We start from the raw sequence: 19,137 nt of genomic DNA, 5'->3' as shown, positions 1-19,137 counted from the left end.
CTAATGCTGCTCATTCATGATATTCTTTGAGTCTTTATGGAAGTAATGATTTAAAGTCGATTCCTGATAAGTGCACTTTGTATGAGTGAAAACTCTAAGTGCACAACAGTGTTTGTCCAGTCCCATTTCAGTGACATTCTTTGTAATTGTTCTGATAAGCGCATTCTCGTTTTTAAATGCAGTCCCAAGCCGTTGCAGTTGTCAGGAGTCGCCTGTGTTAAAATGTATTGTCTTTCAGTTCATGTTTCCCCACATGAAGTTATCTATTTCTGGAGCTTGAAGTAAAACTCCATCCACATGGAGGTGCTGTGTCATCAGAATCTTGGTATAGGCCTATGCAATTAGGGTCTTGATTCAATCCTTATCGCGGGAGATTCGTGGCATAGTCAGATTGAAATTTAAAGGCACTGTTCCTGCCTTCGCGGCGATTGCAGTCACAGTAAACATTGCGTACAGTATGTCGACTCAATAGGAAATGACCTTTAAATATCAATTGCGCTATACCGTAGATGCTCTGCGATATGGATTGAATCGAGCCCTAGATTTACAATGTCTGAGGACAGTTTCTCCAGTTAGTGCTGCAGATTGTGCTATGTTTGGTGATGTAGTGATTCTGGGGGAACAGACAACAAAGAGGGCTATGGCCACAGTCCTTGGCCATAAAGGTCCAGACATTGCCCTTAGACATACAGGTCTAGGATCAGCTTACCCTCCACTGGCTCCACAAATCCTACTCAAAACCATGAGAAGGGGAAACACAAAATGGACCATAGATCAGTCTGTAGTTGCCTACCAAATACATTGTGTCAACATTAACAGTATTTAAAAATGTAATATACAAGATTACATCAATATCATAAATTAGCAACATTAAGACAAAATGTATAAAAAATATTATTGGACAAATGCAAGGACACATTTTCTTAGAGAACATATATTTTTATGTATCAATAACATCAGTCAGACTATTCTGGAGACAAACTAGCAGGAATTCCTGTTTATAATGATGTGAAAACATCAAGAGACTGAACAGCAGACCTGTGAGTTGAAGTACTCTGTACTCTTAGATCAAATCAAACTTTATTTACATAGAACGTTTTACAAAAGTAAATTCATGACATCTATTTATCTGAAACCCACAGAATGAATGATCCAGAGTTGCTTTGCTTTTCCAAAGAGTGTTTTCCATCTTCTAACAAGATGTCTTTGTCCTAATTAGTTTCTTCTTTGTGTTTTCATTGTGTTTTCTTCATTTGTTTCTTTCTTCGCTCCTATGTGAGTCAGTATGTGTAAGTTCAGGTTCCCTTTCCGATTTAAGCTGTTCCCACAGTCAACACAGCTAAATGGTTTCTCTCCTGTGAATCCTCATATGTCTGGACAGATGTCCTTTGTGTTTGAAGGTATTTCCACAAAAGGGGCAGGTGCAGGGTTTCTCCACGTGACAGAGTCTGACATGGGCCTTCAATTTACAGGTGGATTTGTAGTGTTTTTTGCAGATGTGGCATTCGCTGGGTCTCTTCTTGGCGAGAGTAACATGCAATTTCAGCATACCACCCTGCATCCCACTGCTGGCTTACTTCTGAAGCTAAGCAGGGTTGGTCCTGGTCATTTCCTGGATGGGAGACCAGATGCTGCTGGAAGTGGTGGAGGGCCAGTAGGAGGCAGTCTTTCCTCTGGTCTAAAATAATATACCAATACACCAGGGTAGTGATTTGGGATATTGCCCTGTGTAGGGTGCAGTCTTTTGGATGGGATGTTAAATGGGTGTCCTGAGACTCTGTGGTCACTAAAGATCCCATGGCACTTATCATAAGAGTAGGGGTGTTAACCCTGGTTTCCTGGATAAATTCCCAATCTGGCCCTCAAACCATCATGGCCACCTAATCATCCCCAGCTTACAATTGGCTCATGCATCCCCCTCCTCTCCCCTGTAACTCTGCCCCAGGTTGTTGCTGTAAATGAGAGTGTTCTCAGTTAACTTACCTGGTAAAATAAAAAAGCCCCTGCAAGTCAGCTCTCGAGCAAATGTTTCACGATAATCACAGCAGCTGTGAGTTTTTCTAGAAGTGATGCTGGGTTTGGAACAGTATTCCCCAATTGATAGGTTGGGATCCAATGGTGGGCTGCTGTCAAGTCCTACTGGGTCGCTGCTTTCAGCCGAGCTGTTGCTGGGGGCATTCTTTTGATTATCTGTAGGGTCACAGGGAATGTCAAGACCCTTTGGGTGAGTAACAGTGACAAAAGGTGTGAGGTCTCTTTGTTCTCCACAGTCTGAGTTTGGGAATTATGAAATGGGTTCTCCTGATCATATTCATTTTTCACCCAGGGATGAGGGAATTTGAACTCTGACATCTAGCCTCCTGCCCTTGATTCTGCTCTTCCTCCTGACTGGTCCTGACTTCCTCCAGTTCCTGTTTAATCTGTGTGGGCTCTGGGGCCTCTTTCCCCAGACTGTGGCTCCACTCCTGCGCAAGGTCCTGCTGCTCAAGGGAAACATTCTCTTCAGAGACAGCTACAGGGAGTCTGGAGAGAAGCCGAGTAGGAGCAGTGGTTATCTGTATACCACAGAATTAAATAGAACAATTGAATGATACAACTGAATTCTAGATATCTATGTTATATAGACCTGCAGCCTTTAGACATGCCTGAGTGCACATTACGAGCAATATGCTATTTCAATAAGCTTTTCATGACAGACAACTTTTTAATCCTTCACAGTAAAAGTTACATTAAAAACTGTTCTATAAAGGCTAGCTAATGCTAAAGCAGCACATTGGATTCCATTAATGTCCAGCGTTGGGGAGAGTAGCTGCTGTAAGTGTTGTGGAATCCAATGGTCTGGAAACCATGTGTTTGATGCCATTCCATTTGCTCTGTTCCAGCCATTATTATGACCCGTTCTCCCCTCAGCAGCCTCCATTGAGCGTCACCTACCATCCCTGGATTGAGGTATATTTTCAAGCTAAATCCCTGGTTCATCACTGCGGTGCTAACATTATGGGCAAACTGCGTTTCAACTTGAGAGAGAAGATACTGAACGTCAAGTCGAGTTTTGGCTAGATATGTATACTGCCCTACAAAGGCAAAGAGCAGTAACTACGCAAACAGTGAAACTGAGAAAAATGTCTTTCAGGTTTTTTGTTGTTACTGTCAAGCAAAATATGTTGTAGGTAGATAAGTGATAATGCACTGATGTACAATGCCTACAATACAATACAACGTCAAACTCCTTGACTTTTTCAACATTTTGTTACGTTACAGCCTTATTCTAAAATGGATTAAAAAAATTATCATCAGCAATCTACGCACAATACCCCATAATGACAAAGTGAAAACATTTTAATTTTGCAAAACAGAAATACCTTATTTACATTAGTATTCAGACCCTTTGCTATGAGTTTAGAAATTGAGCTCAGGTGCTTCCTGTTTCCATTGATCATCCTTGAGATGTTTCTACAACTTGATTGGTGTCCACCTGTGGTAATTTCAAATGATTGGACATGATTTGGAAAGGCACACACCTGTCTATATAAGGTCCCACAGTTGACAGTGCATGTCAGAGCAAAAATCAAGCCATGAGGTCGAAGGAATTGTCCCTAGAGCTCCGAGACAGGATTGTGTTGAGGCACAGATCTGGGGAAGGGCAACCATCTCTGCAGCACTCCACCAATCAGGCCTTTATGGTAGAGTGGCCAGATGGAAGCCACTCCTCAGTAAAAGGCACATGACAGGCCACTTGGAGTTTGCCAAAAGGCATCTAAAGACTCTCAGACCATGAGAAACAAGATTCTCTGGTCTGATGAAACTAAGATTGAACTCCTTGGCCTCGAATGACAAGCGTCATGTCTGGAGGAAACGATCTGCAGAGAAGAATGGGAAAAAATCCCCAAATACAGCTGTGCCAAGCTTGTAGCATAATTCCTAAGAAGACTCGAGGCAGTAATCGCTGCCAAAGGTGCATCAGCAAAGTACTGAGTAAAGGGTCTGAATACTTGTGAATATATATAAATGTGATATTTCATTTTATATATATATATATATTAGCAAAAATGTCTAAACCTGGTTTTGCTTTGTCATTATGGGGTAATGCGTGTTGATTGATGGAAAAAAATAATCTAATCAATTTTAGAATAAGGCTGTAAGGCTGATCTGACCTACAGTGAGCTCCAAAAGTATCGAGACAGTGACACAATCTTTATTGTTTTAGATCTGTACTCCAGAACTTTGGATTTGAAGTGATACAATGCCTATGGGATTAACGTGCAGACTGTCAGCTTTAATTTGAGTGTATTTTCATCCATATCAGGTGAACCGTTTTGAAATGGCAGCACTTGTTGTACATAGTTCCCCCCATTTTAGGGGACCAAAAGTATTGGGACAAATTCACTTACATGTGTATTAAAGTAGTCAAAAGTTGAGTATTTGGCCCCATATTCCTAGCACGCAATGATTAAATCAAGCTTGAGACTCTACAAACAAGTTGGATGCATTTGCTGTTTGTTTGTGTTTCTGAATATTTTGTGCCCAATAGAAATGAATAGTAAATAATGAATTGTGCCATTTTAGAGTCACTTTTATTGTAAATAACAATATAATATGTTTCTAAACACTTCTACATTCATGTGGATGCGACCATGATTATGGATAGTCCTGAATGAATCCTGAATAATGATGAGTGAGAAAGTTAGATGAACAAATATCATACCCCCAAGACATACTAACCTCTCACCATTACAATAACAGGGGAGGTAAGCATTTATTTGGGGGGGGGGGGGGGTATGCTATGTGTGCTTCTGTAACTTCTGTAACATTATTCACGGATTCATTCAGGATGAATCATGGTAGCATCCACATGAACGGAGAAGTGTTTAGAGGAACAAGTTCTTAGTCTCACTTTAGAATTAGATGTTCATCCATGTTTCTCAAATGTCACATTTTGAAGTTGTTCCAAACGTCAAATGTCATAGTGTTTAAGGTTAAGCATAGACATTAATTCCAATTCTTTAAGGTTAGGCATTAACTCTGAATGTATATATGTTAATATGGGGTGGTATCATAGTATATATGTTACTGTGGGGTGGTACCATAGTATATCTGATACTGTGGGATGGTATTATAGAATATCTGTTACTGTGGGGTGGTATCATAGTATATATGGGTTAAGGTTTGGGATAGACTTAAAATGAAAATCTCAAAAACAACTTTGCTGGATTCGAACCAGCAACCTTTGGCACCAGAAGCAGAAAACCTTACCGAAGAGTCTGCCACTGGTGCCAAAATGTTGGAATCCAGCTAAATTGTTTCTGAGATTTTTGATTTAAGCCTATTCCAAACGTTAACCATTTAGAGTTAATGCCTAACCTTAAGATTTCAGAGTTAATGGAACCATTGGCACCAGAGGCAGTTGCTTACGCCCATCCGCCATCCCCGTTCTCAACACCCTAGCAGAACTGAAACCAACTTGAAGGTAACAGCTCACTGTTGCCCCACGTGGTCGGGTTCCACGTCATCTCCCGACGTCCTCAGACATGAGTTGACGCCGATACTGACTTGTATCACAGGTGACCTGGCTGGTTTAGAAACATTTTATTCTCTAGTAAGCATCCATCCACATGGGGGTGCTGTGATGTGTTTAGGGGCTCACCAATGACTGATACAAACAGAAGAAGACAATACGGACGTAAAACTGGGAGAGGGTTTGTTTTGTTTGTGGCTAGTGGCTACCATTTTTCCTCGTGGACGAAGCCATACCACAGACAAAAGGGGTTAGTTATCAGTATATTTGGCCATACTAGCTTAATACCCACCTTTCAGTCGTCTGAGAATGTGTACATTACAGATGTTGCGCGTGTTCTTAAATGAGCGTTTAACTGCAGCTGCTGTGGAGATTTTCGGGGCAGTTGAGAAAACGGTAGTCGAGTACCAGGAGGAGAATGATAATCTGCGGAGACTGCTGCGGATAACTCCGGACATAAACCAATGTAGAAAAGGTTTGTATGTAGATCTACAAATATCTAGCTACAATAATGTTTTATTAACAGCTAAGTTGTTTAGGCTAACAGTGATCACCATTTTATATATATATATTTAAAAAACCGTGCATGTTGAAGTTTCACGAACATTTTATTGAAATAGAATATAGGTATGCGCACTCAGGCATGTCTAAAAGCGGTGTGTATATCTATCTATATACAGTACCAGTCAAAAGTTTGAACACACCTACTCATTCAAGGGTTTTAATCTATGTTTACTATTTTCTACATTGTAGAATAATAGTGAAGACGTCAAAACTATGAAATAGCACATGGAATCATGTAGTAACCAAAAATAGATTTGAGATTCTTCAAAGTAGCTACACTTTGCTTTGATGACAGCTTTGCACACTCTTGGCATTCTCTCAACCAGCTTCACCTGGAATGCTTTTCCAACAGTCTTGAAGGAGTTCCCACATATGCTGGGCACTTGTTGGCTGCTTTTCCTTCAATCTGGGTGGCAGATAGCCTAGTGGTTAGAGCGTTGGACTAGTAACCGGAAGGTTGCAAGATCAAATCCTCGAGCTGTCGTTCTGCCCCTGAACAAGGCAGTTAACCCACTGTTCCTAGGCCGTCATTGAAAATAATAATTTGTTTTTAACTGACTTGCCTAGTTAAATAAAAATCTGCGGTCCAACTCATCCCAAACCATCTCAATTTGGCTGAGGTCGGGGGATTGTGGAAGCCAGGTCATCTGATGCAGCACTCCATCACTCTCCTTCTTGGTAAAATTGTCCTTAGACAGCCTGAAGGGGTGTTGGGTCATTGTCCTGTTGAAAAACAAATGATAATCCCACTAAGCGCAAACCAGATGGGATGGTGTATCTCTTCAGAATGCTGTGGTAGCCGTGGTGGTTAAGTGTGCCTTGAATTCTAAATAAATCAGTGTCACCAGCAAAGCACCCCCACACCATCACACCTCCTCCTCCATGCTTCATGGTGGGAACCACACATGCGGAGATCATCCGTTCACCTATTATGCGTCTCACAAAGACACGGCGGTTGGAACCTCAAATTTGGACTCAGACCAAAGGGCAGATTTCCACCGGTCTAATGTCCATTGCTTGTGTTTCTTGGCACAAGCAAGTCTTTTCTTCTTATTGGTGGCCTTTAGTAGTGGTTTCTTTGAAGCAATTCGATCATGAAGGCCTGATTCACACAGTCTCCTCTGAACAGTTGACATTGAGATATTTATTTGGGCTGCAAATTCTGAGGCTCTAATGAACGTATCCTCTGCAGCAGAGAGAACTCTGGGTCTTCCTTTCCTGTAGCAGTCCTCATGAGAGACAGTTTCATCATGGCACTCGAAGAAAAGTTCCTGAAATATTCCATATTGACCTGACCTTCATGTCTTAAAGTAATTATGGACTGTCGTTTCTCTTTGCTTATTCGAGCTGTTCTTGCCATATTATGGACTTGATCAATTACCAAATAGGGTTATCTTCTGTATACCACCCCTACCTTGTCACAACACAACTGATTGGCTCAAACACATTAAGGAAAGAAATTCCACAAATGAACTTTTAACAAGGCACACCTGTTAATTGAAATGCATTCCAGGTGACTACCTCATGAATCTGGTTGAGAGAATGCCGAGTGTGTGCAAAGCTGTCAAGGCAAAGGGTGGCTATTTAAAAGAATCTCAAATATAAAATATTTTGATTTGTTTAATACTTTTTTGGTTACATATGTGTTATTTCATAGTTTTGTCTTCACTATTATTCTACAATGTAGAAAATAGTAAAAATAAAAACCATGGAATGAGTAGGTGTCCCCAAACTTTTGACTAGTACTGTGTATCTTCTATAGAGATGAAGGGTTTTTATTTATATGGTATAGATAACCTCTGCTCCTCCTCGCCTTCCCTCCAGAGTCCCTTCGATTATCTGTTGCTGTCTCTGAAGACGAGGTTCCCCCTGAGCAGCAGCACTGTGAGCAGGAGTGGAGAACCAGTCTGCAGCAGGAGGACCTAGAACCCACACAGATTAAAGAGGAACAGGAGGAACTCTGGACCTGTCAGGAGGAAGATAGTGTGTTCAAATTACCTCCTTGTGTGAAAAGTAAATGTGATCAGGAAAACCCACAGTCCTTTTCTCTTCCCCAAACCCAGACAGTGGAGAACAGAGACAGTAACTCTAAACCAGTAGATCTCCCACATTTTGTCACCGTTACCCACCTAGAGGGTCTCGACATTCCCAGTGACCCTCCAGATAATCAAAACTATAGCCACAGCTCAACTGTAAGCGGTGACCCAGTAGGACTTAGGCTGCTGTCACCATTCCATCACAGCCCACCACTGGATCCCAACCTATCAATGGGGGAACACTGTTCCAAACCCAGCACCACGTCTAGAAAAACTCACTGCTGCTTTGACTGTGGTGAAACGTTTGCTCTGACAGCTGACCTGCAGGAGCATGTGACTCTCACCAAGAAGAGACCCAGCGAATGCCACCTCTGCAAGAAACGCTACAACTCCACCTGTAAATTAAAGGCCCATGTCAGATTCTGTCATGTGGAGAGACCCTGCACCTGCCCCTTTTGTGGAAAGACCTTCAAACTCAAAGGACATCTTTCCAGGCATATGAGGATTCACACAGGAGAGAAACCATTTGGCTGTGGTGACTGTGGGAAGAGCTTCATTCAGAAGGGGGACTTAATGAGACACATACTTACTCACACAGGAGAGAAACCATTTAGCTGTAAAAACTGTGGGAAAAGCTTCAATCGGAAGGGGAACCTAACTGAACATATACGGACTTGCACATACTGAGTTACACAGGAAAGAAAGTTACCAAAGAAACAAATGAATTAGGACAAAGACATCTTGTTAGAAGATGGACAACACTCTTTGGAAAAGCAAAGCAACTCTGGATCATTCATTCTGTGGGTTTCAGATAAATCGATGTCATGAATTTACTTTTGCAAAACATTTTATGTAAAAGTTTGATCCAACAGTAGAGTAATTAAATTCATGGTCTGCTGTTCAAAGTCTCTTGATGTATTCACGTCATTATAAACGGGAATTCCTGGTAGTTTGTTTTGGAACGTCTCGAGAATAGTCCCAAGAATTTGTCCTTGCATTCGTCAAATCTATAAACTGATCTATGGTCAAATGTGGTTCCCCTCATGGTTACGAGTAGGATTTGTGGAGGGTAAACTGATCCTGGACCTTTATGGCACAGGACTGTGGACATACACCCCCCCCTGTCAGTTCCTCTTGAACCACTAAATCACCAAACATAGCACAAGTCTGTGCTAAATTGTGTTTAGATGTTTGAAAGGGAGAACTAGTGAGACGATCTGCACATTGATAATTCAGAATGGTGGAACATCTATCCTCTAGCCCAGGGAAAAACCTCTCAAACCTAGCCTCAGGTATGACTGGCAAGCAAGACTACCAAAGACCAAAAACATTCTGGGCTCCCGAGTGGCGCACCATTCCAGTGCAAGCGGCGTCACTACCGTCCCTGGTTCGAATCCAGACGTGATTGGGAGTCCCATAGGGTGGCGCACAATTGGTCCAGGGTCGTCCGGTTTTGGCCAGGGTAGGCCGTCATTGTAAATAAGAATTTGTTCTTAACTGACTTGCCGAGATAAAGGTTCAATTAAAAAAATAAAGCATTATCCCCCTCTTGCCATTTCTTGAATGTAAATCTCTAAGTAATGTAACAAGACCATAACTAATTCAATCCGTTGCATGGAAGATCTACGCTATAGCGCGATCCCCGTTTAAGCTGACATATATAGCATTGACCATGAATGCAGTCTCCGCAGAGCTTCTGCGCTATGGATTGAATCTAGCACCAAGGTGGTATTTGGAAAGGAGAGCTGACTTCTTTCTACAGTCAACACTTACCATGGGAGGGCAGCAGGCCACCGTTTTAATAGGTAATGAGTTGGAAGTGTTAATGATTATTTTTTTTTTATTGCATTGAAACATTGACAAACACATTAGTCCTTCACAAAGTCACAGAACTTTAAGGAATTATTACGTATTTAAACAAGCTGCCGTAATTTGAACTCCACAACGTCAAAATGCCAACCTCATTTCAACAAAAATATTGACATTAATTACAAGGGGGTGTCCATTTAAAAATAAATGACAGAACTTTACAAAGGGGTTAGATTCCACATCTTTAAGTACTAGTGATTCCCAGACATGCTCCATTGAGTGTGAGTTCTGTAACTTGCATGATATTGTAATTTGCTACAGTGTAATTTCTACACCAGCTAGATGTGAATGTTTTGTAGATGGTTTGATCAGTTACGTAAAATACAAAATGTACCAAGCGTGTTCATGGAAGCACTGGCACTGAACAGTCTATTCACTTCATATCCCCTGATAACTATTGAAAAGATCTTTAAGAAATGCAGGCAAAACATCCTACAAAAGGTCTACAAGTATAGTGCCCACAGAAGTTCAACTGTCACATATTGGGGGAATTTAAATAAACCATTACATCTACCATTTACAACCATTAACCTTCATTCTCTAAAACAATATCTGCTTTAAATCTATAAATAATGTCCCCAAGTTTTCATTTACCATACTTTAAAATATTCTCTACAGTACAAAATAAAAATCCAGTGGGTTCCCTTCATTGCAATAAATGGCCTGAGTCTCCCCTTTCAGTAATAATATACACTAACAGTATACAAAACACTACAGTGAGGAGACATTTAAAATACACAAGATCAAGTCCAGCTTTGACCGATGCATTGTGCGCGTCCCTTTGCGATTTGAGTAGAAATGGCAGAGCCCTCAAATTGGAATGTACCAAACTGCCTTAGAAAATGGCAGCCACTTGGCTACACATGGAAACAGCTTGAAAAAGACACTGTGGAGAATCTAGCTACCATTTCTATAAAAAAAGGGCCCTTGCTTGCTGTGCCTGTGGTGGAAAAGGGTTTGATTTCCAGATGCATATAGTATCTACTAGCCCTGGCCTCACAGCAGTGTGTGGTTGTATCAACTGTCGAGTCCATCCCTATGGTATATGAAAGAGTGTGTCTCAGCGTTCACAGATCTTCATCTCAAACCCTGTTGGGACAACCACCTGTTTCTGTCCATCCAGGGTCATTGCCCCACACACAGTGGACTGTCCTTAGGGCTCGAAGTTCAACCACAAATCCTGTTGGATTTGTTTCTGCTGAATAGATGACACTCCCGTTGGAAAAAAATCTACTTCAGTGAGGCTCAATGCAAGGTCACATTTGAACACAAGTACCCTAGTAGTAAAGACGGTGTTTGACCCACGTACCTTCAGTTTGAAACCTGATCTGACATGGAGCAATAAATCAACTATTTTCAAAGGCTCTATAATCCATATTATAGGCTTAATGGACATACTCATTTACTATATTCACAATCCACTGAGGTAATTCAAATTGTTTTCTTCATATGCAGTACCTTTCCATCCAGACACACACATAACATACATGTCCACAAGGTTAACTCTGTACCACCATCAGTAAAATATAGTTCATGACTAACCCCCCCAAAAACCCATGACTGGTCCCAAATCTGTTTGTCTCGTCTTGGCAACTCCTATGGTCTTCGTCACACCAAACTACCATAGGAGTTGGGCAGATGGTCGGCACAAACAGATCTGGGACCAGGCTAGGACCCAGCAGCCTCACAGAAGAACCGGTTATATCCCCAGAGTAATCTACTCAATAGAGTCTGTGTTTTCTTACACTCTGACCCTCTTCAATTACCTATTAATTCCTCCATTACCTCATATCAATGTCATGACCACTCCCACCCCCATTATGACATCTGTAACCACAGAAACACCAAACATGAGGAAAACCGCCCAGGATATGGGGCCAAGTCTTCAGAACAAGGACATGAGACGGTGCTTCTGAAAACAAAAATAAACCGATATTTCCAGCGACCTTCATCAGAGTCAGCAGTAGCATGCAACAGAAACAGTCCATTTTATTAGCACCCAGGTGTATTTCACTAAGCTGGATCACAAACTAGATCCTGCGTAGTGAAATACCACCCTGAAAAATGGTGGCATTCATCATAGTCGATAAATAACCTTATTCTAACACATTCGGCCAACCAGTGTTTTACCTCAGCTGGTGGAAGGCCTCTGGTTTGATGTCAGAGAAACAGTTACTTGGCCCATAGAAGTAGAATCCCTAGACAGGATAAAGGCCCTCAGCAATTTGAATGGGGATCCCATGACCGTTCTAGGGATTCTATTTCTATGATTTGTTGCTCTAGAGTAAATCAAAACCGTTTGAAGCACAAAGCAAAGCATGCATTGAGTGACAGGTTCATCATTATAGGATGCTGGTCTAGTCAAGTGCAGTTTGTCATCAGTAATTCAGACCAATAGTCAGTTAAACATCTATACTAATCAATATCTTCAGTGGAAACTAAACCACCTAGGACCCCACCTGAACATATTGCGTCTGAGATGAATCCAGTCATTTTGGCTTCAGTAAAATGGTCCATGGCTAACAAGTTGTCACTATTCTACCCAAATAGCTAGTCCAGAAGCTTCAGTCAACCAGCCTAATCAAGGTAGTAGCCTTCTGGGACTGTTGGTGTGTAACCTAACATGATTGTTTTGGCACGAGAGAGGTGTAGAATTCCAGTGTGAGTCAGTCTGTGATTGATATGACTGGGGTGTCAGTGTCCTTTGCCACCCATTCAAAAAGGTATCATGTTAGAGGATACAGTGGTATAAGTTCAGTGTATCAAACAGTAGTGTTGTATTTGCAGGAGAGGTAAAAGGTGGTGTTACAGCAGTGATGTGACTGACAGACCTTGAATAACATTGTGTGCGACCATTAGTGGTGAGTCTTCACTGTGTGCGTGTACACACACACACACACACACGTCCCTCAGTGGTGTGTCTCCAGCTCCACCACTGTCCACTCGCCCTGGGGGGACTGGCCGGGGGCCTCCGGGGAGAAGCTGCTGACCGACGTGACCGTGGCTGAGGGAGGGGTGAGGGGGGGCAGCAGGTTGGGCCACAGGCTGGCCTCCAGGGGGCTCAAGGTGCCTCCTCTGCCCCCGGGCAGCAAGAGCAGGGAGGAGCAGCCGTCGCCCGTCAGCAGCAGGGTCTGGTTGATCAGCTGCTGGACAATGTCAACTTTCTTCCCCCAGTCCAGGTCCAGGGGAGGGGGGCATTCTGGGGAGACGGTGGGTGGGGAGGCGTCCCGGGACTCTTCCTGCTCGGGGGAGTCTGGAGAGGGACTGAGAGTGGAAGTGGAGTTGCTATCGGCTTCATCCAATACCTCTCGACGGTCACTGTTACTGTCAACCTCTTTCTCCAGCGGGGCTTCTTCGCGTTGTTCGAGCTGGACATTAACCTCAATTTCCTTCCCCTCCTCTTCATCACTCTCCAGGGCTTCATAAATGGTATGGAGACCAGAGGAAGGCGAAAGCAGCACTGTTGCCTGACCTTTTTGGGGCTGTTGCGGTGATGTCTGCTGTGCCTGCTCCTCCAGCTCCTGCTGCCACTGCATGATCTGCTGTCTCTGCTCCACCTCCTCCGCCTCCCTTTTCTTAATTTCCTTCTCCTGCTCGCTCTTCTTCCTCGCCTCTTCGTCATTTTCTTCTTTGGGTTTACCCTGCTGTTCTCTGCGTTGCTGCAGCTCTAGTAGTTGTTGCTGGTGCTGTTCCAGTCTGCGGAGCTGGGGGCTGGCCTGCAGGCGAGGGCTCCGGGGGCGTAGGTCAGCACAGGTCAGCCTGGGTGGGGTCAAGAGGTCACAATGGGGGTTGGGGTGGTGGTCGCGGCGGTAGTGTGGCTGGGGGAGCGCGTTGAGCCCTGCGAGGAAGAAGTGGAGATCACCCGGTGGGAAGCGTGTTAGAAAGAAAGACGTACAAGTGAGAGGGAGCAGTGCAGGTCAGAGCAGATAACTGAGACTGTGGGTATTGTAGTCTACCAAGGAGACGTTAGTGGGAGGAGTATAAGACTGAGTGATGTAGTGTCCTGGTATTCTACACCCAGTAAAAATGTAGCTTCGAGAGATTGTAATGTGTGTTTGTGGCTTGAAAAAGGGATGTATTACTATTATATTGTACAGGTAACTGCCAAAATAAAGGAAACGCCAATGTCTTAATAGGGTGTTGGGCCACCACGAGCCAGAACAGCTTCAATGCAACTTGGCATATATTCTACAAGTGTCTGCAACTCTATTGGAGGAATGCAACACCATTCTTCAACGAGAAATACAATTTTGTTGATGGCGGTGGAAAATCTCTGGCGCCGCTCCAGAATCTCCCGTAAGTGTTCAACTGGGTTGAGATCTGGTGACAGACTGCCATGGCATATGGTTGACATTTATGCTCATCAAACCATTCAGTGACCACTCGTGCCCTGTGGGGGGCAGTGTCCTATGGGGGCATAGCCATGGTAGCCAAAATAATGGCCAACCCAGCATATTTAAATATGGCCTAAGCATGATGGGATGTTAATGTTTTAATTAACTCAGGAACCACACCTGTGTGTAAGCACCTGCTTTAATATACTTTGCAACCCTCATTTACTCAAGTGTTTCCATTATTTTGGCAGTTACCTGTAGATTTTCATACATTTCTGGCATAGTGGCTGTTTGAACGCCAAATTGACAATTGTAGCTGGGCCTAATGGTTTAGGATAGCCAACGTGTGTCAATATACGACTACTGAACCCAGGAACTACCTCCTCACTCATATGATATCATCGGCAAGATGTGCAACATTGACAGCCTGAAAAGCAAAGCGTGTAAAAAGAGGTGGGGACAGGGGTGAAGTGAAGCAATGGGGGCACAGGAGAAATGGTGACAGCAATGGTGACAGCAGGGAGATGGTGGGAGGGGCGGGGCATTGGCTGGGGGAAGTTAAAGCAGAGAGAAAATATAGCAATCCATTTCGTTAACCTTTTCAAAATATGACTTCCCAAACAAAATATTCTGATAGTATTTTTTGGGTGCAAAAGTTGTGCAATAAAAGCGGCTTCCTGTATATGCAGTAACTACCAACGATAGTCTTGTGAAATAAAAAATAAAGAAAAGCTTGTGAGCAACCAACCATTTCCTTCAGTCCCTGTGGGGAGCTGGTGAGTAAGTGAAACATGCAAGACCTTTCAACCATGCATCAGTACATAGACAGCAGCACCACACGTGAACTGGACTGCGTCTGAAATGCCACCATATTGCCTATATAGTGCACTACTTTTGACCAGGGCCCGTGCATTATTTAGGGAATAGGGTGCCATTTCGGACCAAGCCCTCAAACCAAAGCCAATGAGTGTCAGTCAGTGACATGCAAACAAGGCGTCCCAAGGGTAAAGTAGTTAAACAGCGCGGTTAAATGGTGTGCAGTGGACATGCACTTGTAGACATAACAGAGATATCTCAAACAATGCAGAGGCCAGGCAGAACGGAAACGAAAAGGCAAAGCACACATTACTCGAAGAAAATAAACACTGGTGGGTGTCCTCTACTGTTTGGATGATGGGGAACCTTCTTGATGTCGTTTCTCAGTTAGTCTGGTGGAGGAGAAGGAATCCAGCGGACCAAGGAAGGGTCACCCGGGGGGGGGGGGGTCACAGTACAGAAGGGGGAGGAGCAGCTGAGGGGAGGTGGGAGTTTGACATCCTTCATAATGTCTCTGTTGAGCCCTATTCTGGATGATGGGAGTAGTGTATGTGAGGATGTAGGTATGAATGCTTCCATGCTGGGAGACCATTAGTGCTTTTAAATCCATATGCCCCACATGTATATAATGTCTCCCACATCAGGTTTCGACACAACCTTGACTCCCATGTTACAGGACTTAATATCTCTGATAAGTACAAAATGTGCCATCCAACTCCCCAATCCCCACTTGAATAAAACTGTCCGGGAGAGAGGAGTCATGTTAAATATCTAATCTTTATTTAAAGCTTGGTAATGGTAAATACTCCAAAAGGACAAATGTAAGAAGGGGGGGGGGGGGGCAGTCTAACCTTAAAGTGCAGGAGGAAAGGGGGAGTGCTCGGGGGAGGAGGACAGGTATCTGTTTCTTAATGATGGGAAACAGCAAGAACATACAATCAATATTCACCAGCATTTTCTTGTTCAGTAAAAAGGGTCGGATAAATACACAAAGTTTAACATTTCATTCCACATTTTCTTTTGTTATGTTTCTTCCTTAAGAGCTGCTTCACAACAGCCCAGTCAATCCAAATCAAACCATGCCAGTTCATGTTTCGGATATGTTAATTAAAAAGTAAAGAAAAAAACACATTCTAATAGTAATAGTTGTAGCTATTGCACATACAGGAGTTAAGCCATATACTCATAAGGTAATATCATACGAGGGAAGTGGCACTGCTGTATTTAAAGTCTTTATTTCTTCCCTTCCCTATTTTTACATTTTGATCACATCCACCCCAGTTGGAGAGGTTGGGGACAAACAATGATGACGACTAACACAGCAAAGAGGGTTCTGGGGAGGGGTGGGTGAAAGGTGTGGGGGGGTAAAGCTGCGTTACTGAGTATGTAGGGAAGTGGGGGGGGGGACTATACGTTACCTGTGAGAGAGTTCTCAGTGTTTTCACAGATAGTGGAGTAGTAGGGCGGTTGGGTGACACGGGGGCCCTCCCCGAGCTGCTGGGGGGCCGCAAACAGCGTGGGGTCCAGGGGTTTCAGATCCCCCGTGTCCCCCAGCTCTGCCTCAAGCGTCCCACACAACATGTACTGCTGCTCCTCTGGGTTGGAGACTAGAAGGGAGTCTGCCGAGGCAGCCTGTTGGGGCGGTTGCAGGGTCAGCTCCTGGATGAGCGACGGGTCCTTGGCCTCCTCAGGCAGCTCCTCCAGAGAGAAGATGCCGGGGCTCTTGGCGCAGCTCTCAGCCGTGGAGTGGGTATTGGAGTTGGACGCCGTCATGTCGTAGGCGTAGGATGCCGCCGAGTTGGCAGACTGGGGTGTGTCTCCACCCTCTTCTGCACCGCCGCTGGTCTCCTCCCCTTCCTCCAGGGCAGACAGGCAGCGCTGGGCGCCGGGCTTGCTGTCGAAGGTGGTGTTGTGGATGCCCTGGCCCAGCTCATCCAGCTGGGCCTCGCCCTCCGTGTCGCTGGCCTCATCCTCTGTGGTGGAGGACGAGGGGTTGGACATAGGTGCTGTGGCGGGGTCCCCTGGAACCTCGTTGGCTGGCAGCGTCTCTGCCTCCTCCCCCTCTCCGTCCTCTCTCTCCAGGTGGATTCCCAGGTCCTGGTTCTCCAATTCAGGCTGAAGGGAGAGCACGGGGACCAGGGCGGCAGGCAGGGTGTGGAGTTTCCCCCCCTCAGAGCGGGACTCCACCCCGGAGCTGCTGTTGTAGTCATAGAGCTCCTCTGGGGTGCTGGTCTCGCTGCTGCTGTGGACAGCCAGCTCCGTAGCGCTTAGGGTGCTGGAGTGTGACATGCCGCGTCCGGAGGCAGCTATGAGGGACAGGGACTGCAACGGGGCAAGGGTCTCTTTTTCAAGTGGAGATGCGGGGGCAGGCTGGTGTGAGGGCTCGTGCAGGGCTGGAACAAATGGTGTGGCAGCCAGCTGCAGCCAGGGCTGAGCGGAGTACAGGGTGGGTGTCTCCATATCAGCCTGCCTTGGGTCTGAAGAGGGGCTGGTAGGGGTCTGCAGGGGGGCGGCTGAGGCAGACTGGGGGTGCGGCTGGGCCCAGGGGTCACAAAAGGAGCTAGGGTTGGGTTGGTCCCACTGGGCGGCCAGGGCAGAGGGCAGTAGTGGGGCAGGCGGGGCTCGGTTCAGGTTGTCCAGTCTCTCATCCTCCGCAAAGTCATCCTCGTCTGCATTCCCGTAGCTCTCCAGCCCGCTCTCAGTCACCCCCTCACTAGCCATCTCCACATCATCATCCTCATCCTCGTCATGCCTCACTCTTCTCGGGTCATCCGCCCGTTCCGAACCCACCTCCATGTCGCACACCCGGTCTCCGTCTTCATCGTAGTCATCAAAATCATTGGTCGGGATGTCGGGCACCTTCTCAAAGTCAGGCGAGCCGGCCGAGGCAGACATGCCCTCCATGTCGATGGCACCCTTCAGACTGGCGTCTCCTAGGTCATCCATGCTCTCCGTGCCCTCCAGTACGCCTGGGGCGCTCAGCTCCGATACCCCTTGCTGGCTGCAGCTCACCTCCTCAGAGTCCAGCTCCGATAGCAGAGCGCCGCCTGCGCGCCACCCCGAGCCCGCAGGGCCGGCTGAGCCAGGCCTGGACTCTTCTGTGGGCTGGGTGCCGCTCATTTCTGACACGGACACCTGCTGGCTGCCCTCCCTCTCCTCATCCTCTTCTTCATCCATGTTGAGCTGAGCTTTCTCTGAGGCATCCGGAGGGCTGGGTGTAGCCCTAGCAACTGCTGTGGGGATGTCCTGGGGTAAGGTCTGGTCTGGTGCTGGCTGTGTCGGGGCTGCTGGGACGGTCTCTGGTTGTTCAGATATCTCATCCCTGGCAACAGTGACTAGTGAGCCCTGTGGTGGAGCAGGAGCCAGCCTGAGTGGGCTCTGTTGTGGAGATGGAGAAGTAGTATCCTGAGGAGTTGGGGCTGAAACCTCTTCTCTGGGCTCCAGGGCCACTGCTGGTGAAAACACAGACACTGGTGCTGGGACTTCTGAAGCTGCCACTTCTGGCTCTGCTGCGGCTCTCACGGCGACTGTTGCCACGGCAGCTGCTGCTGTAGCAGCCACTGCTGCAGCTGGTGTGGCTGCAGACTTGGGAGCTCCAGGTCTGGCAGTGAAGGGCAGGACAGACTGGGTTGGTTTGGAGGCTTGTTTGACCGACTGGGGGATGGTGCTGCCCACGGGCTTGTTGCTGGGGGAGGCAGGGGGGGTCTTGCCCTGGGGCTGTCGGGTGGCAGGGGGCCGTGTGGTGGGAGGGGCTTTACGTGTGGGCAGGGGCTTGGGGTCCTGTGATTTAGGGCGGGCTGGCTTGGTGTCTGTCGCCTTGGTGGGATGGGGCCTTTTGGAGGCAGGCTCGGGTCTGGAGGCTGCAGTCGCTTTAGGGGGGTCAGGTTTGGTCGTTTTGGTAGTGGCGGATGTTGCCGGCTTTCTGGCTGCGGCAGTGGTTGCTGGTCTGCTGACATCTGTAACTGAGCAGAAATAATTTAAACATGAATATCTCTTCGCAACT

The 19,137-nt window shown here is 45.8% G+C and overlaps 2 protein-coding genes across 3 annotated transcripts in view; one reads left to right on the top strand and one right to left on the bottom strand.

The window, feature by feature from the left end:
• The first annotated feature begins 5,681 nt into the window (after nt 1-5,681).
• On the top strand, nt 5,682-9,572 carry LOC120027330 (zinc finger protein 200-like). Its single transcript, XM_038972252.1, has 2 exons — nt 5,682-5,990; nt 7,904-9,572. Exons 1-2 carry the CDS (start codon nt 5,825-5,827, stop codon nt 8,800-8,802), a joined length of 1,065 nt encoding a protein of 354 aa, XP_038828180.1. The 5' UTR covers nt 5,682-5,824; the 3' UTR covers nt 8,803-9,572.
• Nucleotides 9,573-9,947: 375 nt separating this feature from the next.
• Nucleotides 9,948-19,137, bottom strand: part of LOC120065793 (histone-lysine N-methyltransferase 2D-like) — a 45,429-nt gene continuing 36,239 nt past the window's right edge. The window contains exons 5-6 of one of the 2 annotated variants that reach the window (XM_039016849.1): nt 16,553-19,096; nt 9,948-13,822 (exon numbers count right to left, since the gene is read on the bottom strand). In XM_039016849.1, coding sequence (XP_038872777.1) covers nt 12,894-13,822; nt 16,553-19,096 — 3,473 coding nt within the window. In that variant the 3' untranslated portion in view covers nt 9,948-12,893. The remainder of the gene's footprint in view (nt 13,823-16,552; nt 19,097-19,137) is intronic. The other variant, XM_039016856.1, reaches the window with a different exon arrangement.

Source organism: Salvelinus namaycush, chromosome 2 (assembly GCF_016432855.1).
Source record: "Salvelinus namaycush isolate Seneca chromosome 2, SaNama_1.0, whole genome shotgun sequence".
NCBI classification, from domain to species: domain Eukaryota; kingdom Metazoa; phylum Chordata; class Actinopteri; order Salmoniformes; family Salmonidae; genus Salvelinus; species Salvelinus namaycush.
Note: the sequence above shows the minus strand (reverse complement) of the source record. Positions and strands in the feature narration are given on the sequence as shown.